Source organism: Grammomys surdaster, unplaced genomic scaffold, assembly GCF_004785775.1.
Source record: "Grammomys surdaster isolate TR1022 unplaced genomic scaffold, NIH_TR_1.0 206, whole genome shotgun sequence".
NCBI lineage: Eukaryota > Metazoa > Chordata > Mammalia > Rodentia > Muridae > Grammomys > Grammomys surdaster.
Genome location: NW_021604651.1, coordinates 6815205 through 6836104, shown reverse-complemented (window position 1 = coordinate 6836104; position 20900 = coordinate 6815205). Strand labels below are relative to the sequence as shown.

At 44.8% G+C, this 20900-nt stretch overlaps 1 protein-coding gene across 1 annotated transcript; it reads left to right on the top strand.

Moving 5' to 3' along the window:
• The first annotated feature begins 513 nt into the window (after window positions 1-513).
• Aqp9 (aquaporin 9) lies at window positions 514-20615 on the top strand. The gene is made up of 5 exons (XM_028771413.1): window positions 514-634; window positions 6787-6924; window positions 9020-9138; window positions 15880-16097; window positions 18916-20615. Exons 1-5 carry the CDS (start codon window positions 604-606, stop codon window positions 19088-19090), a joined length of 681 nt encoding a protein of 226 aa, XP_028627246.1. The 5' UTR covers window positions 514-603; the 3' UTR covers window positions 19091-20615.
• The last annotated feature ends 285 nt before the right edge of the window (window positions 20616-20900 follow it).

The following is a 20900-nucleotide window of genomic DNA, read 5'->3' as shown; positions in this document are numbered from 1 at the left end:
GGGACAATGGGACCAAAAGACCACAAGTTTATCATCTGTCTTCTGCCTTTGGAGGGGGTAAGCCGAAATCATCCTGTATATATTGAATGTCTCATATATAAATTATATTCCTCCAAGGGGCCTCCTAAGACAACTTCACAGAAGTTTGATTGAACCAGTTCATCACTATCAAGAAGATTATTTGTATACAATTTTTACACTCCCAAATTTGGAATCTTCTTTTTTCATCCCTTTGAGGAGTCTAGACCATGGTGTGAACTTACCTGATATATAAGCTATAGGCAAAATGTTTATATTGTAAACACCTAGTAAGATTCATTCATGTGTAACCTGGATGTAGCCTTGGAGACAGCCAGAGCATTATAATTTGAATTGTTTGGAATCTAAGAATGTTTAACTCATGACTTTAAAGATCCATACACAACTCTGTGTTACCATGAATGCATATTGCATTAGGCGGTGCCCATGCCCACTTCCTTAATGAGTTGTTTTGTCCTTTCCTTGTAGGTCCTTGGATGTGGCTCTATTGCCCAAGCGGTCCTTAGTCGAGGACATTTTGGTGGAATCATCACTATCAATATTGGATTTGCAACGGCAGTTGTGATGGCTCTCTATGTGACTTTTGGTGTCTCTGGTATGCAGTAGAACTCCTTATCACAACTATTAACAACGTCCCAGTGTGCTAGCAGGCTTGGCCACTTTACATGCTTTATTTATATTATTGTCTCAACAATCCTGCATGGATATGTGTTCATCTCCTTTTTATAGACGGTAAAGTTTAAATACCAACAAATGGTCAGTGGCTTCTGCTAAGTGGGGCTGGCACTCACACCTGAGTCATCCCTGACAGCTGCAGTGTATTGTCCAGTAATCAGTATTTTCTATTTTGTAAATCTCATGCTTGGAAGCCATTTCCAAGCTTGTGAATAGCTGAGCAAAGGTCACACCAGCAGAGACAAGTCCTTGGACCTTTATCAGCTACAATCAGAGAAGCTAGGTCTTGTGCAAGGTCAGCTCGTTTTCATGACAGTGTGTATCTGAGCTAGAAAACGTTAACCTCATCCTTCCCTTATAGCCAGGTTGATAATAGCCACCTGCACGGTTTTGCACAGCAAAATGTTGGGATCCTATTGAATTTAGTCTGGAAACTTAGAAAGAGACCAGGAACAGTACCAGATGGATAATAAGCACTAAAGCAAAACTGGTCAGAAGAGGGCATTGAGACCCCTTGACATGTTAGGCACTGTGCTGGGCCTGGGACATCCTTAGTCATCTCTCTCCATTATAACAACATTATGTTGGAATGTGTTGTCTTCATATCCTACAGAGAGAGGTGGGCTGAGAGAGGGTCCTTAAGTTGCTATAAGTCCTGCATTTGAAAAAGAGACAGAGCAAAGTTGAGCCTCAATGGTCTATTAGGGGCAAAATAACTCTGAAAAAAAGGATCCTTAAAGTGAGTTGGCTGTCTCGTGATAAATATGCCACTGGGATGCTAAAGAGTGATGCCGGACACTCGTAGCCTTGTGGAGTGAGACTGCAAATGCTCCTTTGCTGGATGACGGCATTTCCATGTCTATAGGAAGAAAGCCAGAGTTCTATGTGTGTGACGTGTTTGGTATGAGAAGTGTCTCCAGTCAAGCTGTCAAGCGTTTGCTGTGACTCCAGCATCATACCACTCACCATAAGGAAAGCATAAGATTTACTGGACATTTTCCCTGTTCATGCCAAAGCTAGGTTACTGTGGGGGACCATGACACCAGGTATGAAATACTCTCTTGAAACAAGTGGTCAAGATGTTCCATTTCTATCCCCTACACCTTCCAGCACATTTGGATAAATATAGTCTTGACACATCTATTATGAATATAGGAACATTTTCAGTCAATTTTTTAAGGATGGAGACAGGGTTTAGAGCATTGGTTCTCAGCCTTCTTAATGCTACAATCCTTTAATACAGTTTCTCATATTGTGATGAACCCCAATCATAAAATTATTTCATTGCTACTTTGTTTCGGGAAGTATTGAAACTGACCAGCAGTTCCTGTGCTACTGCTGGCACCAGCAGGCCACATGGCACCAGAGCTCCAAAATCTCTCCACCTAGCTTGCTAATTCCTCACTGACGGGTCTCTACCATGCCAGTCCCATGCTTCAAAACCCCCACAGCCTTTGTGGTGCACATCTGGCAAACCTACCGTACCTTTCTCTCTGGAACCCAGTAGAACCGCAGCAGGAAGAAAATACCACACAAACTTAGTTCAAAAACAATGGTGACTCAATCTCTGGACACAACAACTAGAATCTTAATCGTGTATCTACATTAAATCTAAATCCTCCAGTGGTGAATCCTGGTGGATCCGCCATAGAAATCAGGAGACACAAGTAGCTACATCTTGTCCTCACACTGTTTCTGTCCAAAGAGAGCCTATCTCTCTCCTCCTCCTTCTCTTCCCCTATCCAACCTGGAAGTCCCTCATACTCACCAGTGATTAACTCCTTTATTCATTAGGGGATGGTTCACAAGAAGTCACCTGAGTACGTGACTCATTCCTTGTCCGCAGCCCCGCCCAGGAAAGCGAAATTAACATCAAAATACAAACAATGCCAGGTCCATCCACAACTTTACTTTATAACTGTAATTTGCTACTGTTATGAATCATTACATAAAGATCTGATATGTAGGATACCTGATATATAACCCCTGTGAAAAGGTCTTTCAACTCCAAGAGGGGTCGCAACTCACTGGTTTGGAGGATTTTGCCTACATGATACCCTGAGCTGAACAATGACACGTTGCCATGTGGGACTTGGATTCTGTCAGTGTAGTTGACCCCTGTCACTGCCACTGTAGCTCATGGATCTTTGCATTTGTTGTTATATTTGGGGACTTTGGGAGTCATTGTAAGGGAAAGAGTTGGAAGAACCAGCAGGAAGGAAAAGAGGCAATAGGAAGATGGCAAACAGCTGTCCTGCCTGGCCTGTGTACTGGGGCTAAGTCCTTGGGAGTGAGAATCAGAGAGGCTTTGGGTCTGACCAAGCTGTTTATGAGTGACTAAGAGAGTCCCAAAACACAAGGAAAATGGTGGGTGAGCCCAGCTCAGGATAAGGTAGTGTGGAGTTGGAGTGGAGGCACCTATCACACCTCTGTTTGGAACTAGCATAATTCATGCTCTGAGGACCCATGAGGGTCAGTGCATGCACTCTCCATGACAGCTATGCAGTCCACAGCATCAGTCTTGGCATCAGTCGACTTGAGAACCAGAGAAGACCATTGTGTGGGAGGTGTCTATCAAGGTGGCTGTACCTAACAGGCTTTGTAGCCATGTGGGAAACCCTTCATGAAGACTCAAAAACAACCAGTGCATGCTGTACATGATTATAAATGTGATTCCATTTTGTGGCCACAGGCTGATAGAGTCAGTGGCCTTTCACTTTTAAGTATAAAGATTCAATTTGCTACAAAGGAGGTTTAGCATTCTGCTCCATTGTGAATGTGCCAACCAATCAGAGTTTACCATACCTGATTATGTAGCATGCCACTCAAAGTATGTAGACTGCATGGTGGTAACTATGTTTTTGAAGTCTGTGTGTGTGTGTATGTGTGTGTGTGTGTGTGTGTGTGGTGTGTGTATACGTGTGCACATATGTCATGGAATGCAGGTGGAGGCCAAAAGTTATCTCCTTTTACCATATGAGTCTCAGGGACTTGAACTTGGGTTGGTAGGGTCAATGGCAAGTGCCTTTACCTTACCCTCTTAGGCATCTCAGTGGATCATGTTAGTAACTACTTTTGATGTTGCATTTTGTAAATGAATTAATTGAAAAGGTAGAATACCCTTGCTTGAAGACAGGATAAATGTAAGATATCTATCTCAGAATTGTGCAAGGATGGTGAGAAGGGGTTTGCCTAGAATGGAATCTTAAGAATTCACTTAGCTCACCTAAGATCTACATCGTGAGCCTGTTGGACTCCAGTTGCTCTTCTTGGGGCCAGGTCTTTATGTGGATGATACGATCATCAAAGCGACCTTGGTAGAGCCAGTGTTTGAGGGCAGGACTCTCTGACCCTGGTGCTCATGTTCTTTCCACTACACTGAGCTGGCCTTGGCCTTGCAGTAAGCCACTCAGTTCTGGAGGGAGGAAGCTCTACAGCCCGTCTGGACCCTAGCCATTGCTCCTTCTCCATTTCTGATCCCTCTGTTGTCCCCTATCCCCTTCTTCTCACTAGTTTTCAAAGCTTCCTCCTAGATCTACCCACTCTGACTCTCAAGCAACTGTAGGCTCCCTAAGCTTCTGTCATCTGAGTTATCTAAACAAAGCCCCTTGATGATTTCAATCTAAGATGCCTACCAAGTGGCTGACATCGAATGAGACCTGAGGCTAATTAGGCTTTCAGGGTGCTTGCCAGAGATTGTAAAGTGTAAACCTACCTGTAGGAAACTCTATCTTAGAAGAGAGCTTGTTCTAGAAGCCTCACTCGGCAAGGCACTCCTGAGGGGTGGTTTTGATCAGAGGTGACTTTTTAAGTATCGCTTGTCCTTCCACAGTGAGTGCCTCCAAGCTGTCTGTCTTAGATCATTGGTTCTGCCCCTTTAGAGAGGGTCAGCCATGCCCTTTGTCCTATCTGGTACCTTCACTCATCTGCTATGCTCAGAGATTCAGCTCCTCTAAGCTCAGAGACTCCTCTAGGCTCAGACCCTCCTCCCCTCTGAAGTCCCCTAGAAATGGAAGGCATTTCATTTGTTCTGTAGGCTGTTATTGGGTCCCCTGTCCTATCTTTCTTCACCTGCTCTGTGTTAACTAAAGGACTCTCCATGCAGCCACAGGAAGAAAAGAAACAGATGCAGCCTGGTTCTAGGATTTTCCCATCAGCCCCTGTGTTTGTCCAAGTTCATATTTCCAACCTTTCTACTAAGCTCACTTCTGGAGCCAATAAAAGCAAGACCCCACAGATGAGAGATGATCCAGACTTGTAAGGATCCAGGGAGACATTCGTGCTTTGATATTTTGGAATTTTCTTGCTCATATTTGGAGTTGAATGGCTACTTTTGTGGCTTAGCAACCAAAACCCATTGTCAACCTCAGGGTGGAGACTCGGCAAAAGTATGGCTCTCTCTATAGGCGCTGGACTTCTTGAGCCATGCGCGACCATTGAGCTTGCTTGGTTCTGGTGAGGGCCAAGGTTCAGGATTATTCCTCATAATCACCGTTGCCCTCAGGAGCTGGCATCTCTCTTGTTGACATCTAACCTGAGCATCCACATTTCAGTGTGCTCACTTTGAGAATGAGTGTGACCCCCTTCCATATGAAATGCCATCCATGCTCTTCAGGCTCACCCTATGCATCCCTATCCATTTGCTATGAGGCAGTGTTAGCATCCTGCTCCATTGTAGAAGTGCCAACCAACCAATCAGAGCTCATCACACCTAATTATGTCACATACTACTCAAAGTATGTAGGTAGTAACCATTTTTTAAGTTGTGTGTGTACATGTGTGTGCACACATGTGTGCAAGCTCTGATCCGTATAAGTGTACATACACTTAATTTTCAAGGCAGATACATCTTGCTTTTATATTTATCTTTAAGTGTGACTATGGGGAGAAGGGGAGGATGTGGGTGTGAGTCCACAACAAGGCACTGAATACATTGGTGCTGGAGTTACAGATGTTTTGAGTTATCTACCGAGTTTGGTTACTGGCAACCAACCTTGAATTCTGTGCAATATGAGTTCCCAACAACTGAGGTATCACTCCAGCCCCAAGGCAGAGAAATCTTTATAAATGTGCTGAAGGAAGTCTAGAAGTGAATTAATGGAACTTGGCTTTTTTTTTTTTTTTTTTTTTTGGTTTTTCGAGACAGGGTTTCTCTGTGTAGCCCTGACTGTCCTGGAACTCACTCTGTAGACCAGGCTGGCCTCGAACTCCCGAACTCAGAAATCCGCCTGCCTCTGCCTCCCAAGTGCTGGGATTACAGGCGTGCACCACCACCGCCCGGCGGAACTTGGCTTTTAAATTCAGACAAAGTTGGACTTGAATTTTGGTTCTATCATTCACTGACTAGAGAAAGCTCCTGTTCCTCAGTTTGCTCACCAGTTAATGAGAACAGAGTCCATCCATTAGGTTCTTAAGCCTAAATAATACCACAGCGACAGTATCTGGCAAGTCACTCAGTAAATATTGCAGCTGAGTCCAAAGTCACATGGGAACATCTGTGACATTGCACAGAGCAAACCTTTCTCTGGCCTTATGGGTAGCTGGGAATCAGGAAATTGATTTCACTACCTATGGCTTCGGTTGTGTTGAAGGAGCTGTTGCTGCTTTTCTGTATGAGAAAACACATTGTTTATGCAGAGGGACTGAGAAGGAGCCATTCTGACATGGCAGTCACCTCTGAAAAAGCCCTTCTGCCTCTGGGACAGGCACAGGGAGTCCACCAGGACAGCATGCCTTCCTAGTGCCTCTGGGCATGTGCTAGAAACTTTGTTAGATATGTATTTAAACCTCAACTGCTTTACCATATATTCACAGTAATAGTTTGCAACAATCTACTTGTAGTGTTCTTTAACTAATGGCTAAAACTCTATTTTAGAAAAACAAGGAGCAGCATACTCATACCAGGTGTTTAAATGTCAGAGTTCCTTTTCATACAGATAAATATTCTGAATGGTGTTTAATGGTGCCACAGATTATTAGTTCTTCCTTGCCCAACATACACCTGTCTCTCTGTTTCCCTCTCTGCACCCCACTTTCTGTCCTCCGGGCTTAACTGTCTCCTCTGTCTTGCAGGGGGCCACATCAACCCAGCTGTGTCTTTTGCAATGTGTGCCTTTGGAAGGATGGAGTGGTTCAAGTTCCCCTTTTATGTGGGGGCCCAGTTTTTGGGAGCCTTTGCTGGGGCTGCAACTGTCTTTGGCATTTACTACGGTGAGTACTGAACCTGAGTTCAAAGATTTGGAGGGCTAGTGTGGCATCCGGTGAAAGCCTGAGTTCTTGGTAGGAAGCAGTGAGACAGAGCAGGAGCAGGAAGCACTGTGACAATGAGGCTGAGTTACCGACTGGGGTCAGTTTATGAAGCCTTCTAATAACATCCTTGAATCCGGTTTTTTCAATCTAAAGATGTTCATGTATGTTGGTTTTGTTTGTTTGTTTGTTTGTTTAACTTGTGGATATGTCTGTGCACCACTTGTGAGTCTGCTGCTCACCGAGGCCAGAAGAAAGCCTCAGCTTCCCTGGAGCTGGAGTTATAGACCATGTGACATAGATAGAGTGAGGGCATGGGACACAAACTCAGATCCTCTCTGGAAGAACAGCTACAGTTCTTAACTGCTGAGCCACCTCTCTAGACACCAAAATATGAATCTTCAGGAGGGATGGCTTAACTCTTTAAGAGCCTAATTTCAGGCCCACCCTGCACTACAATATGAACATAGGCGATGTGCCAGTCGTCTTTCTCCAGCTTTCTCTGACTTGATGAGAAAAGTTCTGCCCAGGTGTGAAAGCTGTGGCCCTGTAAATAGAGTAGGAATTGGGGGACATTCCTTTGAAGAAGACAGAAGAGACAGGCTGAGTGGGGGGCCTCTGCCCCTTCTAGCAAACAGCCAGGGTGTCTGCTCAGGAGGCCTCAGGAAAATGTGCTCCCGGCAGTCACAGACCCAGGACTAAGCTATGGCCATGACAGTTACTAGCTCTGTGACTTAAATAAATCCTTTTGGAATGAGGCAAGGTGGCACATGCCTATAATCCTAGCATAGGTGGCTGAGGAAGGCTGGATGGTCAGGAGTTCAAGGTCATTCTCAGCTATAAAGCAAATTCCAGCCCAGCCTTAGTGACTTGAAACCTTGTCTCATAATAAATTATGAGTAAGTAAATAAATAAGGCATCAGACCATGTAGGTCTCAGTTTCCTTCTCTGGAAAATGAGGGACTCCCGAAGTCCTTAAGGCTAAGAAATCTCAGTATTCTGCAGCACCAACTATTAAAATAGTTTTTTGCATACAGCCCAAGATGAGCCTTGGAGCCTTCTGAGTGGCAAACTGAAGACACTGAGACTCCAAACCCTAGGGAAACAAATTGTTCAAAGGGGCTTCTCTCCACAGTGTCGTTGAGAATTAAATGTCTAAGGGAGATTCGATATTGGACCAGAAACTCAGGGAACCAGCAGCTCAAGGAAGAGAAGCCTAGGTGGGTGCAGCCTGCATCAGTGGCTGCTGGTTCCCGGGCTCTGGGGGCTCTACAGCCCATCCGTAGTATCTTCACTATCTGGGCACATTGTCAAAGTCTGATGTAAGCTTTTAGGAGCAGTGAAGAGCACCCTAGGAGCTGTGACTTCCACTTAGCACAACTAAAGTCACACTTTGGTTTTAGATCAGTTTGAAAATTCTAAGAATCCCCCACACCCGCCCACCCAAAGGTGATTGGTTTCCAGGATCCTATAAGGATTCTGCCCAAGTTTAGATAAAGCACAAGCTTTCTGCTTCTGATTCATCATCCTGGGGTTCTTCTAGGGGGTCTCTCAGACTATCTCACCATAAGTACTGCTTGGTTTCTATTGATATGCTAAAGATCAAGCATGAGTCTCTGCCCTCCTTTGATTTCTGTTGCTGTGATAGAGGAGAGTGTTCCTTATAGAGGAGAGTGTTCCTTTCAGCTTGCAGGCCACGGTCCCTCACCTAGGGAAGTCAAAGCAGGAACTCAAAGCAAGAACTTGAAACATGGAGGAAGCATGGCTTGTTGGCTTACTCGCAGGCTCATTTATAGAAAGCTTTCTTGTATACCCTAGAATGAACTCTTTGAGGAATGGTGCCCACCCCCCATTGGGATGAACCCTCCTTGATCAATTAATAAGCAAGACAATCTCTCATAGACATGTCCACAGGCCAGTCTATTCTGGTGGTCTTCAATTGAGAGTCCCTTCTCAGGTTACCCCAGGCAATACCATATTGGCAGTTAAAGCTGACTAGGACACCCTCCTTCAGCCCTTTCCAGAAAACACTAATGTCCTTGAGCTCTGTCCTCTGTAGATGGACTCATGGCCTTTGCTGGTGGAAAACTGCTCGTCATGGGAGAAAATGCAACAGCGTTCATTTTTGCAACATACCCAGCTCCATTCATATCCATGCCATGCGCCTTTGTAGACCAAGTAAGTGAAGAACCTGATTTTGGTGGAAAGACATGATTGAAAGTGTGGATGGGGATCGGGCATGGGCAAGGATTAGCTGTGTACTGGAGCATTGTATGCCTGTCAAAAGAAAAGGGTTGCACTTCCCAGTTTGTGCTTCTATGAACTGAGCTTTCTTGGCAGTGATTGGACCTGAAGATGCTGATGCCACTAGAAGGGTTCTCAGCTTCCTTTTTAACACACATAGTTGCTTCATATTAGTTACGGTCCAGAAAAAGAGTGTCTGCCTGGACTAGAGGCAAATGAAGTCCACTTTGCTTCTGGTGTCTCTTGTGCTCATGGTCTAAGGGTGATAACTACAAGAGACGGCATCTGTATCTATATCCAAGGGCTGTGAAATACGGTGGTGAACCTGGGGGTTCAAGAATCTACTCTATCTCTCCATAAGCCCTAGCTTCACCTCACTTTCAAGGGGGTTAAGTGTCTTGACTAGATTGATATTTGAAGTAGTGCCTGCTGGTTGTGGTGGCCACAAACTTGTAATCCCAGCCTCTGGGAAGCAGAGCCAGGAACATCACCACAAGTTTTGGGCCAGCCTGGTCTATATAGAAAATTCCAGGTCACCCAGGGCTGTCACAAAGAGCTGTAACTGTACTGATTGGTTTATGAAAAGATCCACATACCCTCACCATTTTGTTTTCTACTTTGATCACAAAGTCAATCAGGACACAAACATTTATTGATCTTTCCATGGTACTCAGCCCCATGTCTGGAGCTTGAAGAATTTATTACTGCATGTGAACTACAAAATTCCAAGATCCAGAGTCCAAGTACTTGAACTAAAATAATATTCCTGTCCCTGACTCTCTGATTGGCTTAAGCAAATTGCTGAACTTTTTTTTTAAAGTTTCTAACTTTGGGGCTGGAGAGATGGCACAATGGATAAGAGCTACTGGCTGCTCTCACAGAACACCTGCATGATGGCCCGTAACCATCTGTAATTCCAGTTTCAGGTGATCTCGTGCCCTCTTCTGGACTGTACAGGTGCTACATGCATGTGGCACACCCAAGTAGGCACTCATACAGACAAAATAAATATATTATTTGCTCATTTCACTTGGATAAATACCACATGGATAAATATCAGCCTTTGTATCAGCTTCATTGTAAGAGTTAAAAATAATACGAGAAATATATGCTGTAAACAGTGTGTGCGAAGAAATGTAGAATGTAGTTAAACAGTGTCCACGGAACAAAGTGACAGCCAGATGTGGTACAACACGCCCATAAACCCAGCCCCCTCCTAAGAAACTTTTTAAAAGAGCAATGTAAACAATTAATAGTAAAACCAGGCTATAGCATCACATCAGTAACATGCAGGGAACCTACATGTCCTAGCACTATAGGAAGATCTTTAGTGGGAAAGACAGAGGGATGAAGCTGCCTGAAGAATGACTGTCGTCGCCATGTGCAATAATGTACACATGGTAGGCAACGACGTCATTGAGTTTTAGATTCCTTTCTGGGCACCACAGTTCTTGGGGCATGCTTCTGTGACAGGAAGCCAAAGTCGTCTGTATTACACATGCAGTGGGAGAAGTCAGAGACCCTGGACAGAGATAAGGTTTGGGGATAGTGAGGGAAAGACATGAGAAAATCCTTCAAGGAGCTCACAAACCAACAAGTGGGAAAACAGAATAAATTTGATGAGTACAGCCCCTCCTCCCCCCCTCACCCCCCACTCTCCCTTTCGAGAAACTTGATAGACAGGCAAGTGGTTGTTTTTTTTTTTTTTTTTCTGTTTTTTTTTTTTTTTTGGTTTTTCGAGACAGGGTTTCTCTTATAGCCTGGGCTGTCCTGGAACTCTGTAAACCAGGCTGGCCTCAAACTCAGGAATCTGCCTGCCTCTGCCTCCCAAGTGCTGGGATTAAAGGCGGGCGCCACCACCGCCTGGCTGTTATTCTTGAAGACGTACATTTGACTGGGCTTTAACTTAGAAGTAGAAGCCCTCAGCGAGGCCAGCTTGAATCTCTTGGCAATCTGTCCCTGGTACTCTGTGGATGTCTTCACTCTCTTGTTCAAAATTTTAGCACATTCTACAGCCTCCTCAGCTTTCTAATGTATGAGTGCTCTATCTGCATATACACCTGTGTGCCAGAAGAGGGCATCGGATCCCATTATAGATGGTTGTGAGCCACCATGTGGTTGCTAGGAATTGAACTCAGGACCTCTGGAAGTGCAGCTAGTGATCTTCTCCACGGAGCCATCTCTCCAGCCCCATATCCTTAGCTTTCTTGATGGGCTGTCTTCTCAGAGCAGTGTGTCCGAATTTGTGTTGCAGGACACACAGAGTAACAGGACAATGAATCTTGGGTGCTTTGGTCCCAGGCTTCTTCCCTTGTTTGTTTAAGGGCTTTCTGGCGACATATTGGTGGGTACCTTCTTCTTAAGAGAAATTGAAAAGCTTTCAGATTCTACTAGCTCTTTTAGGATCTAACAATCAAAGTATAGTAGTATCTGTCAGTCCAGGAACATTCTTGTCTCCTTTTCCCCTTTTTACAATAACTAACGTGACAGCACATCTACAATGCACCCAGAACAGACTTGTGCTTCCTCTCTCCAGTTCTCCTTGGTCTATAACAAGAATGCCCCTTACTTACTCAAATAGCAGGCATGCTCTGCTGCAGGTCAAGGTGCCTTGCCTCATGGGAAAATCTTACTATTCCTACCACTGACTCAGAGCACACATCTCTTCCACTCCCCACCCAGAGCATCAGCAGCAACTTTTGAGGCTATTCCTTCCTCATAGAAAATACAGAGTTTTCATTCATCATAAAACCTCAATGAGTTTTTTGCCGGGGATGAGATCTTCAGTTTCTAGTTCACAGAGCTCATGGCCTGGGAGCATCACACACATAAACAGGAGCTCCAAAACTCTGCCAGCAATACAAGAAAGTCAGGCTTTCCGTCAATGAGCTCCAAAGAATGAATATGTATTCATGAATGGCCGAGTCTACAGATGAGTGAAGTTATAATTATGCCAAGTTGCATCTCATGAAAAGACTTTTTGGCCTACACTAAGTAAAGACCTTGTCTCCTGAAGCCAGCAGCCACTGGAAGTAGTTGTTGGAGGACAGCCTGGTAGCCTCTAAATGGTAGGTTATAAGAACCATGGGAATGATAAACCCTGGATGATGGGCAGCTCCGGACAGATTATCTCTCAGAATCTTTCCATCTCTGAGACCAGATGAGCGAATTGGAAACAAATTTAACACTAGGGGGAGCTGGAGCTATGTGAAGGGAAGGAGGTTGAGGAGGGCTGTTTGCAACAGCCACATGCAAGTAAGTATGAGGAGAGATGACAGAGAGAGTACATAGCTGAAGGCACATTGTGGTCCAGGTTGGAGCCCTCACATCTCTGATATCAGCAACTACAGAGAGTGAGATGGAAAAAAATTGATCTTTCTAGCTTCAGAGCACTGGATCTCTTGCTGTAGCCCCACCAGGATGCCCACGGCAGTGGGAGCTGTTGAACAAGCAGCACCCACAAAACCCTGGAACAGCTAGCCGTGTATCAGCTAAATCAACAAGGCAACTGGAGTACCTTGGAGTAGACTTTGGGTGTGGGTAAACCTGCAGGGTTTCTTGACAATGGCTTGCTGTTCCATCCAGGCAAACATACCTTCTAACAAAGATCAAATCAAGCTGAGCTCTCAAAGGACATCAAGAGAGCTCTCCTGTGAAGGTGGCACTATCCCTCTTTGAGCAAGAGGAAGAAATGCTGGCCACTTAGGCTCAGACTTGCACTGAAACTGTCTTCCCTGGTCCTTCTTTCTGTCCAGTGTCTTGTTCTCCCAGCCATTTTGAGAATCCGAGGGACAAAGTGGAGCCTCTGGCCCCGTGAATTTTGGTGCCACAATTCATCCCTCTCCACTGAGCCCTGGAGTGATACTCTTTTGCTTCCCACAGACATGTCCCATCTCCCTTCCATTCCTGGGATCTCACTGGTCACAGAGGCATCTCTGACACACAGCATCCCAAAGGCAAAATAGCAGCATAAATCTCTTTAGAAATCCTGCACTGTTGTAGGGAGACCAATCCAAGCCCTGCTGTTGATACTGTTTGCCCTTGTGCAAGTGAATGCAGAGCTTCTTAAAGCCTTGGCTGAGCCTTCTGGTAAATGGCACAAATAATACTCAGTAGCCCATGGAAATGACCCATATTTGCCAGGCAATCAACAATAGCAATGTTTCTAACTAGGCTATCTCTCCTTCCCTTTCTCTTCACTTCTGATGGAATCTTGTAGAGTTTCATGTATTCTCCTGATTCCTAGCCTTAGGATGTTTTGTCATGTGCCTCAGAGAATCACTTGGTATCTGGATGGCAGAGACCTGCCTTCACTTAGACCTTCTTTGCTGCATCCTTATCTCAGAGTGAGGTGTTATTTGCCCCCAGGAGTTGTTGCATTTAGCAGTTATTGCACACTGCTAGGTAGGGAGAAAAAAATATTAGAAATCACCATTGCTCTAACCATTAGCCAATGCCTGAAGGCGTTCTACCTTCCTGTATCTTTAGAAAGTCCAGTAAAATGCCAACTGTCAGTCAGTCAGCACCCAAGAGAGCTGCTGGCTGCTCACACTGTACTTTGAAGTGCTTTATTTCAGTGGTGTTAGTTGTTGAGCTTTGACTATATTCAAGCATAGTTTCTCATTTTATGTGACGGACATTACATATTCATTTAGCTAGTACATATTTGTTAGACACCTGTGACTCCAACATGTTCTTTAACATCTGGGTCAGGTGCTCCTCCAGTGAGTGAACAGGTGGTTTGAGGTGACAGGGGAAGAAATAATAATTCAAGTTGAAGCACAAAGAAACCAAGGGTTCCACTCTGCAATCAGGAAGGGTGCTGCAGACACTGGAGCTCTCTGGAGATGTTTTTCAAAACACAAATTCTTGCTGCGTGATGGTGGCTCACATTTTTAATCTTTAATCTCAGTACCAGGGAGGCAGAAGCAGGTGGATCTGTGAGTTCGAGGCTAGCCTGGTGTACAGAGTGAGTTCCAGGGCAGCCTAGGCTACACAGAGAAACCTTGTCTCAAGGGAAAAAAATTGACTATGGCTGTTTTGGAAAGCTGATGAAACACTGAAGAGATTAAACTATAATTCATCTGTGTCTTGCCATCCTGAACCCCTCCTGCCATCCTGACTGACATGTACCATCCTGAACCCTTCATACCATCCTGAATCTCTCATGCCATCCTGACTCTTCTTCACGACCTTGAGCACATGCCTCAGCCTCTGTCTACCTAAGTTCTCTCATCTGTTAGGAGCACAGCAGGGCTTACTGCACCAGGATCACTACAACGTTCCAGTGAGATGAAGCACAGGGACCACAGGTGAGGTGGACACACTATGCAGCTCAAAAAAGTAAAACACTTTGTGTGATGGACATTACATATTCAGCAACCCACAGCTGTCGTCTAGGTTGCAAAGCAGGGATTGGTTAGAAAGCTTAGAAAGTGGAGAGAGCAGGAAACCCCACCACCTCAGAGTGCCTTTTACATTTATGTTGATAGTTCTATTATTTAAGTTTTACATGTGTTTGGTGTACATGTGAATGTGTGCACACGTGCAGGCCATTTCACACATGCAGAGGGCAGAGAATATCTTTTGGTAGTTGGTTCTCTCCTTCAACCATGAGGGTTCAGGAGGCTGAGTTAGGGGTCAGGCTTGGCAGCAAGCACCTTTATCCACCGGGCCATCCTACTAGCGCTGTTTAGAGATCTTAGGGTCTCTGTATTGAGTCATGAGATAGACATCCTGTAATACAGTCACCTTTTTCATTACTGATGTTTGCTTAAATGGCTTCCAGTTTCCAGCATGACAAACCATATATACATTTTAAAAATAATTTTCCATAGTTTAGACTATTTCTGTGGAATGAGTCTGACCTATCGAATTATATGCACGAGCTTGGATCTTTAAATGCATGCTGATATATATCACAGGGTTGCTTTTCAGGAGGGTGGTGCATGTGTTAAGCTTCATTAGAAGACCTGGGGAGAACCGGTCTCCGCCTCTAACTTTGCTACTGTTTTGGTTTTTTGTTACAAAGCAGATTTCCTCTCTCATTTCATCAGCATGATTTTCCCATTAAGAAGCTTCTGTCCATCCATGTTGCTTGTTTATCTGTTGCGTTCCTGTTGTTGGCTTTATAGCCGGTCTAAACCAGCTCTCCTTCGTGCTCCTGTCTTGCCCCTTGTCTCTCTGTGTTGCTAACTAGCAACTTAGCTCACAGTGTGGGAGTTGAGGACCAGTCTCCTCTGGAGCTTGACCAACTGTGTGACCTTCAGCACGCACCCAATCTGCAATGGACGATTTTGTCAGTGTCTGCTTCTAGCGTGTCTGTAGAAGGAAAAGCCACATGCCTGTCCACTCTGTTGGTTGTCACTAGTTTCACTTTTTGTTTTTTTAGGTTTATTTATTTTAGGTGGATGAGTCTGTGCAATGCATGCTTGCACTGCTTGTGGAGGTCAGAAGAGGGTGTCAGATCCCTGGGAACTAAAGTTATAGATGGTTGTGGTCTACCATATAGGTACTGAGAACTGAGCCCTGGTCCTCAGCAAGAGCAGCCAGTGTTCTTAACTGTTGTGCTGGCTCTGGGTTTCAGATCCCTGTTATCTTCATCTCTTAACAGAACGGGTGACTTAGAGTGAGCAGAACACAGACTGAACTCTGGACCATTTTCTCCCTGTCCAGGTGGTGTCTACCATGTTCCTCCTTCTGATTGTCTTTGCCATCTTTGACTCCAGAAACCTGGGGGTCCCCAGAGGCCTGGAACCCGTTGTCATTGGCCTCCTGATCATTGTCATTTCCTGTTCTCTGGGACTCAACTCTGGCTGTGCCATGAATCCAGCTCGAGACCTCAGCCCCAGGCTCTTCACTGCTCTGGCAGGATGGGGATTTGAGGTCTTCACGTAAGTACCAACAGTAGAGAGGAGAGAAAATGATGGACACCGTGCTTCAGCAAAGAGGACTTGGAGATGTAGAAGCATGTGGACCAGAGAGCAGAGGCTATGGACATGTTGGTTAAACATCAACCATCTTTATTATATAACTTGGCTACAGATTGACGTTGTGACCAAGTCAAGTCTAGAACCAACATCTTCTGATGTTGCCAAGGGACTCTCCTTCTTGAGTCCTTCATTCTCTCAGCAGAGTTTTATTTGGCACTAGATATGCCGAGTCACTGTGATAGAGAAGGACATTTCCAAATCAGCCAGCACACTAGGATTTGGGGCAGAAGTTTGGTGTGTTTACAAGGCCAACTGGTCAAAATTAACTGAGCATACTATATAAGATGAGTTGAAAAAAGAGATTAGAAGGATAAAATCCATGCCCAAAGGCATGGCTGCATGTGCCTATAATTCCAGCACTGGGATATCCAGAGAGCTTGCTGGCCTCTGGCCAGCCAGCTTTGTTGAAAGGGAAGCTTCCATTTCAGTGAGAGACCCTTCCTAGGCAAAATAAAGTGGAGAACAATATAGGGAGAGTATCTATATAGGGATACCTTAAATGGGCTCCAGACACACACACACACACACACATATTCATACCCTCACAATTGTGTATATACACACACACACACAGACACACACAGAAACACACACACAGACATACACAGACACACACAGATACACAATACACACACACACACACACACACACACACACACACACACACATTTCTAGCAGTCCTAGGAACATAGGGTAAATATAGCTACCCTGTGCGGTGTGTGTGCAGAGACAGGGCCTTTCAGGTAACCAACATCTGAACATCTCCACTTAGGACTTCTGTTTCTGGCATGATGTGTCCAGTTTGAGATAAAACAGACAGGAAGATTTGTATCTTTGCAAATATCTTAGACTTACTCAGCTGAGGCAGGCGATGCTCCAAAACGAAACTATGGAACAACTAAAAAAGGCTGCTACAGAGATAGCACTCTCACTTCCAGACAAGCCTTCTGGAAAGGTCTCTTAACCCTGAGGCGAAAGCAGCCACCCTTTGCCTGTCTCTCACAACAGGGTGCACCTGGATTTGGAATTTGAGGATGGAGGTGGGGAAGGACCCTGTCAGTAGGCCCAGCAACCTCTTGCACAAAGTAAGAGTGGCATCTGGTGCTGCTGTGCTTTCCTATCCAATCACGCTGGTAACCAAAGACAGGCCCATGTCCTTCCCCATATGCTCCTAGTGAACGAAGGCACTGGAGCTCAGAGACCTAGACTGCCCCGGGGTTGAGATCAGCTCTTCTGGAGACCAGGACTGAGCTCTGGCTTTCTGGTTATGTCTTCTATTGTTACCTCTGATCAAAGTCTGCTGTAAACAAACCAACTATGAAGGCTGTAATCCATCAGTGTTTGAGGGAAGACTGAGCTACATAGTAAGTTCCAGGCCACCCTAGACTTCAGAGTCTCAAACAGATAATATCTGCTCTGAACAAAATGGCCACAAGGGACAGTCTGTGGTTATCAAGCACAGTCATGCAAAGAACAGGCATGGATTCTTCTAAAATCAGCATACTTTCCATTGTGTCAACCAGGAAGGTTTTTGGTTTCTTATGGCTCTGGGGATCAAACCCCATGACTTGTGCCTTCTACACAGGGGCTTTCCCACTGAGATGCTTTCTAAGCCTTTTCCTGTTAGTTCTCATCAGGGTGCCAGAATCTAGACAGAACTTTGGGAAATCCTCAAAGGCACCTGTCTGCACCTCCTGCCTGATTGCACACCCCATCCTATTCTGAATGTTTGTCGCTCTCCTGATCTTTATAAATAGTTTTCCCTCACTATATATACCCTTAAATAATATATTTTGTGTGCTTTGTTTTCCTAAGTGATGGTGGTAGTTGCTCCTGTGGAGTTGCTTAAATAGATTTTTCTTCTTTAAACAAACCTCACCAGGCAGCCACTGTCTCCTGTACCACATCTTTGCCAGAACGTACAGACCCTTGTGGTGGTGGTGGTGGTGGGGTCTGCAGAAAAAGGTGAACTTGGCACTGAGCTGCACAGAGTGAAGCCTTGCAGAGTTACCCGTGAGCTGGGTCACGGAAGCTATGCACTCATTCTAGCAGTATCCAGTAGGTAATTTAGGAGATAATTCACATACCACTGTAGACTTCCTTCATTCACTATTTGGTTGTCGGCATTTACTCAGAGTCCTGGGAATCTGTTCACAGTCTGAGTACTTTTGTTTCATTCATTTCATTTAATTCCCCCAAGCTTCATTATTTCACAGTATAGGAAAGCCAGTTACTGAATTGCCTCTCTAGAGGCCCTCCAAGCTTGGCTATGAATTCATGGAATCACATATATCTTTAATGCATTACATTTTACTGGAGGGGGTATATAGGATGAGTGGGGTGCACACACACACCACTATGCACCTATGTGGAAGTCAAAAGACAATTTGCAAGAGTTGGTCCTCTTCTTCCAACAACATAAGAGTCCTGGGGATGGAACACAGGCCATCAGGCTTGGCAGGAAGCACCTTTACCCACTGAACCATCTCATTTGCCCAAGTACCATGTTCTCTAAAAGGAAAATAAACAGAATGCAATCATCCACAGGTGTCATTAGGACACCAGAATGGGTCCCTGTTATCAGGTATACTGGGAAGTCCAGGACAGCAATGGCCATGCTGCAGTGAGAGGTATAGACACAAGAAAGACCTAGTGAGTAACAGGATGGAGATACAAAGGTGGCCAAGAAATGTCTCACTGGTTCCTTGTTTGCTTTCAGAGTTGGAAATAACTTCTGGTGGATCCCTGTTGTGGGCCCTATGGTTGGCGCTGTCCTGGGAGGCCTCATCTACATTCTTTTTATCCAAATGCATCACTCGAACCCTGACCCAGAAGTGAAGGCAGAACCAGCCGAGAACAATCTAGAGAAACACGAACTCAGTGTCATCATGTAGTGGCATGACCAGGTCTAGAGTTACTGTTTATCTGGTTCTTTCTTCAGACAAGATGACATCTGTGTGCCTGTGCAGACTTGGGGCGGGGGCATCTACCCAGTTTTCTCTAGCCAACTGGGACAAAAAAACTCCAAAGGCATCCGTGAGAAACTCCACCAGTTACCCCTTCCCAGAATAGCACTGACTGTTTATGACGGATATTTGATGGAAGTTCTTCCTCTTAGGTGATTGCTAAGAATTTGGAAACTTGACCATGTGCTCAGCTGGATGGCCTCAGAGACCTTTTACCCTGTATGAAATTATGTCATCAAAGGCTCTGCTTTCACAATCTATAAATACAATATTCTCAAACTGAAAGGCCAAACAGTGGCTGCACTTAACACCTATGAAATGGGGAGCAAGGGGTTAACACTCTACCAAGCTGAGTGCTGTCACTACATAAATAATGATATTCTCCCAACCTAGGGCTATAGAAAGCAGCGCAAGTCATCTGGAAAGAACTCGGTGGCATTTAGAAACCTCAGGACACAAGATAAAGTTGGGAAACTGGATGGCTTTCTTTTTAATGGAAACCATTTGTTAGACTAATCCTGTGCTCCTCTGCATTTTAGATGACATCAATTAATTTCCAGGTCTTTCAGTATATAATAACCTAAAATATGATTGTAACCTTGGTCGGGAAAAATACATTGCTCTGTCTTTTAGCACAAATGTGTTTTCCTAATGGCTCACTCGAGGAGAGACTTTTTAATAGTCTGTGGCTACAGTCATCCATGTCCCCAGGAGCCCAAACTAGAAGCTAGTGGAGCCCAGCCTGGTCCCACTAAAGTTGGAGGTAGACAGAGTTCCTGGGACAAAAGGGTGAACTCAAGCTTTATGACTCCCAGAACACTTCCACACGTTATCCAATTTGATCCCAACAGCAATTGTCTGAAGTAAATGACCACAGCATTCTTTTCAAATGAAAATCTCATGTGAATTGAATCCAGTAAGTTGCCCTTTCTTCTGCAGGGCACTTTGAACGGTGCCTGATGCCTTCTAGAAGCTTGCGGGCTGACTGAGGGTATTTGACAACCCACTGGGCCTTTGGGTGTGTGATTTCCATATGCAATGTTGTCTGTTTCTATTCCATTTTACTGAGGCACAGATAAAGGTCAAAGGTACCCGTTTGTTAATTTTCATTTGTGGAGAAGCAGAGGCCTTTCTTCCTTAGCCATTCTCAGTCTCCTTCCCTGCCAGCCCTCCTCAGGCTCTCCTGGAGACATTTTTTAACTGATGTTACTTCCAACCAAGGCAAGAATTGTTCTGTATCAGGGGTGTACCTTCACGACAACTGTTTAAAAGCCCAGCATTCCTAGATACAGCAAGTTTTCCCAGGTGCTTTGCAAGACCAGCAAAAAGAAATGAATGAGAAATATCTCCGATATCCTGTGCTGTGCAAGCTGTGGACATAGAGATTCATTTTCTGAATCTGAAATTACCTGGATATTTTCTAGTTTAAATAAATTTGGGGGGATATTATTGTGTTTAAGGATTTTTTTTCCCCATTTGATGGCTACCAAAACATAATTACCTCAGAGTTTGTCGGTACTGTCTAGGAACTGAATATCCCATGGGAATTTTAGAAACTATTTACGCCCACTTAGTCCATTGTGAGTTGCTCAGGTGACCCCAGCATGCATTAAGGACTGGAAACATAGACTGGATTGAACCTGATGAACCTAAGTTTTCCTTGAAAGCTGTATATAGTTGTCACGATGGGCTTGTTGGTGTTCTCCTGCTGTACTACAGAATGGTTCTCATTAGTGGC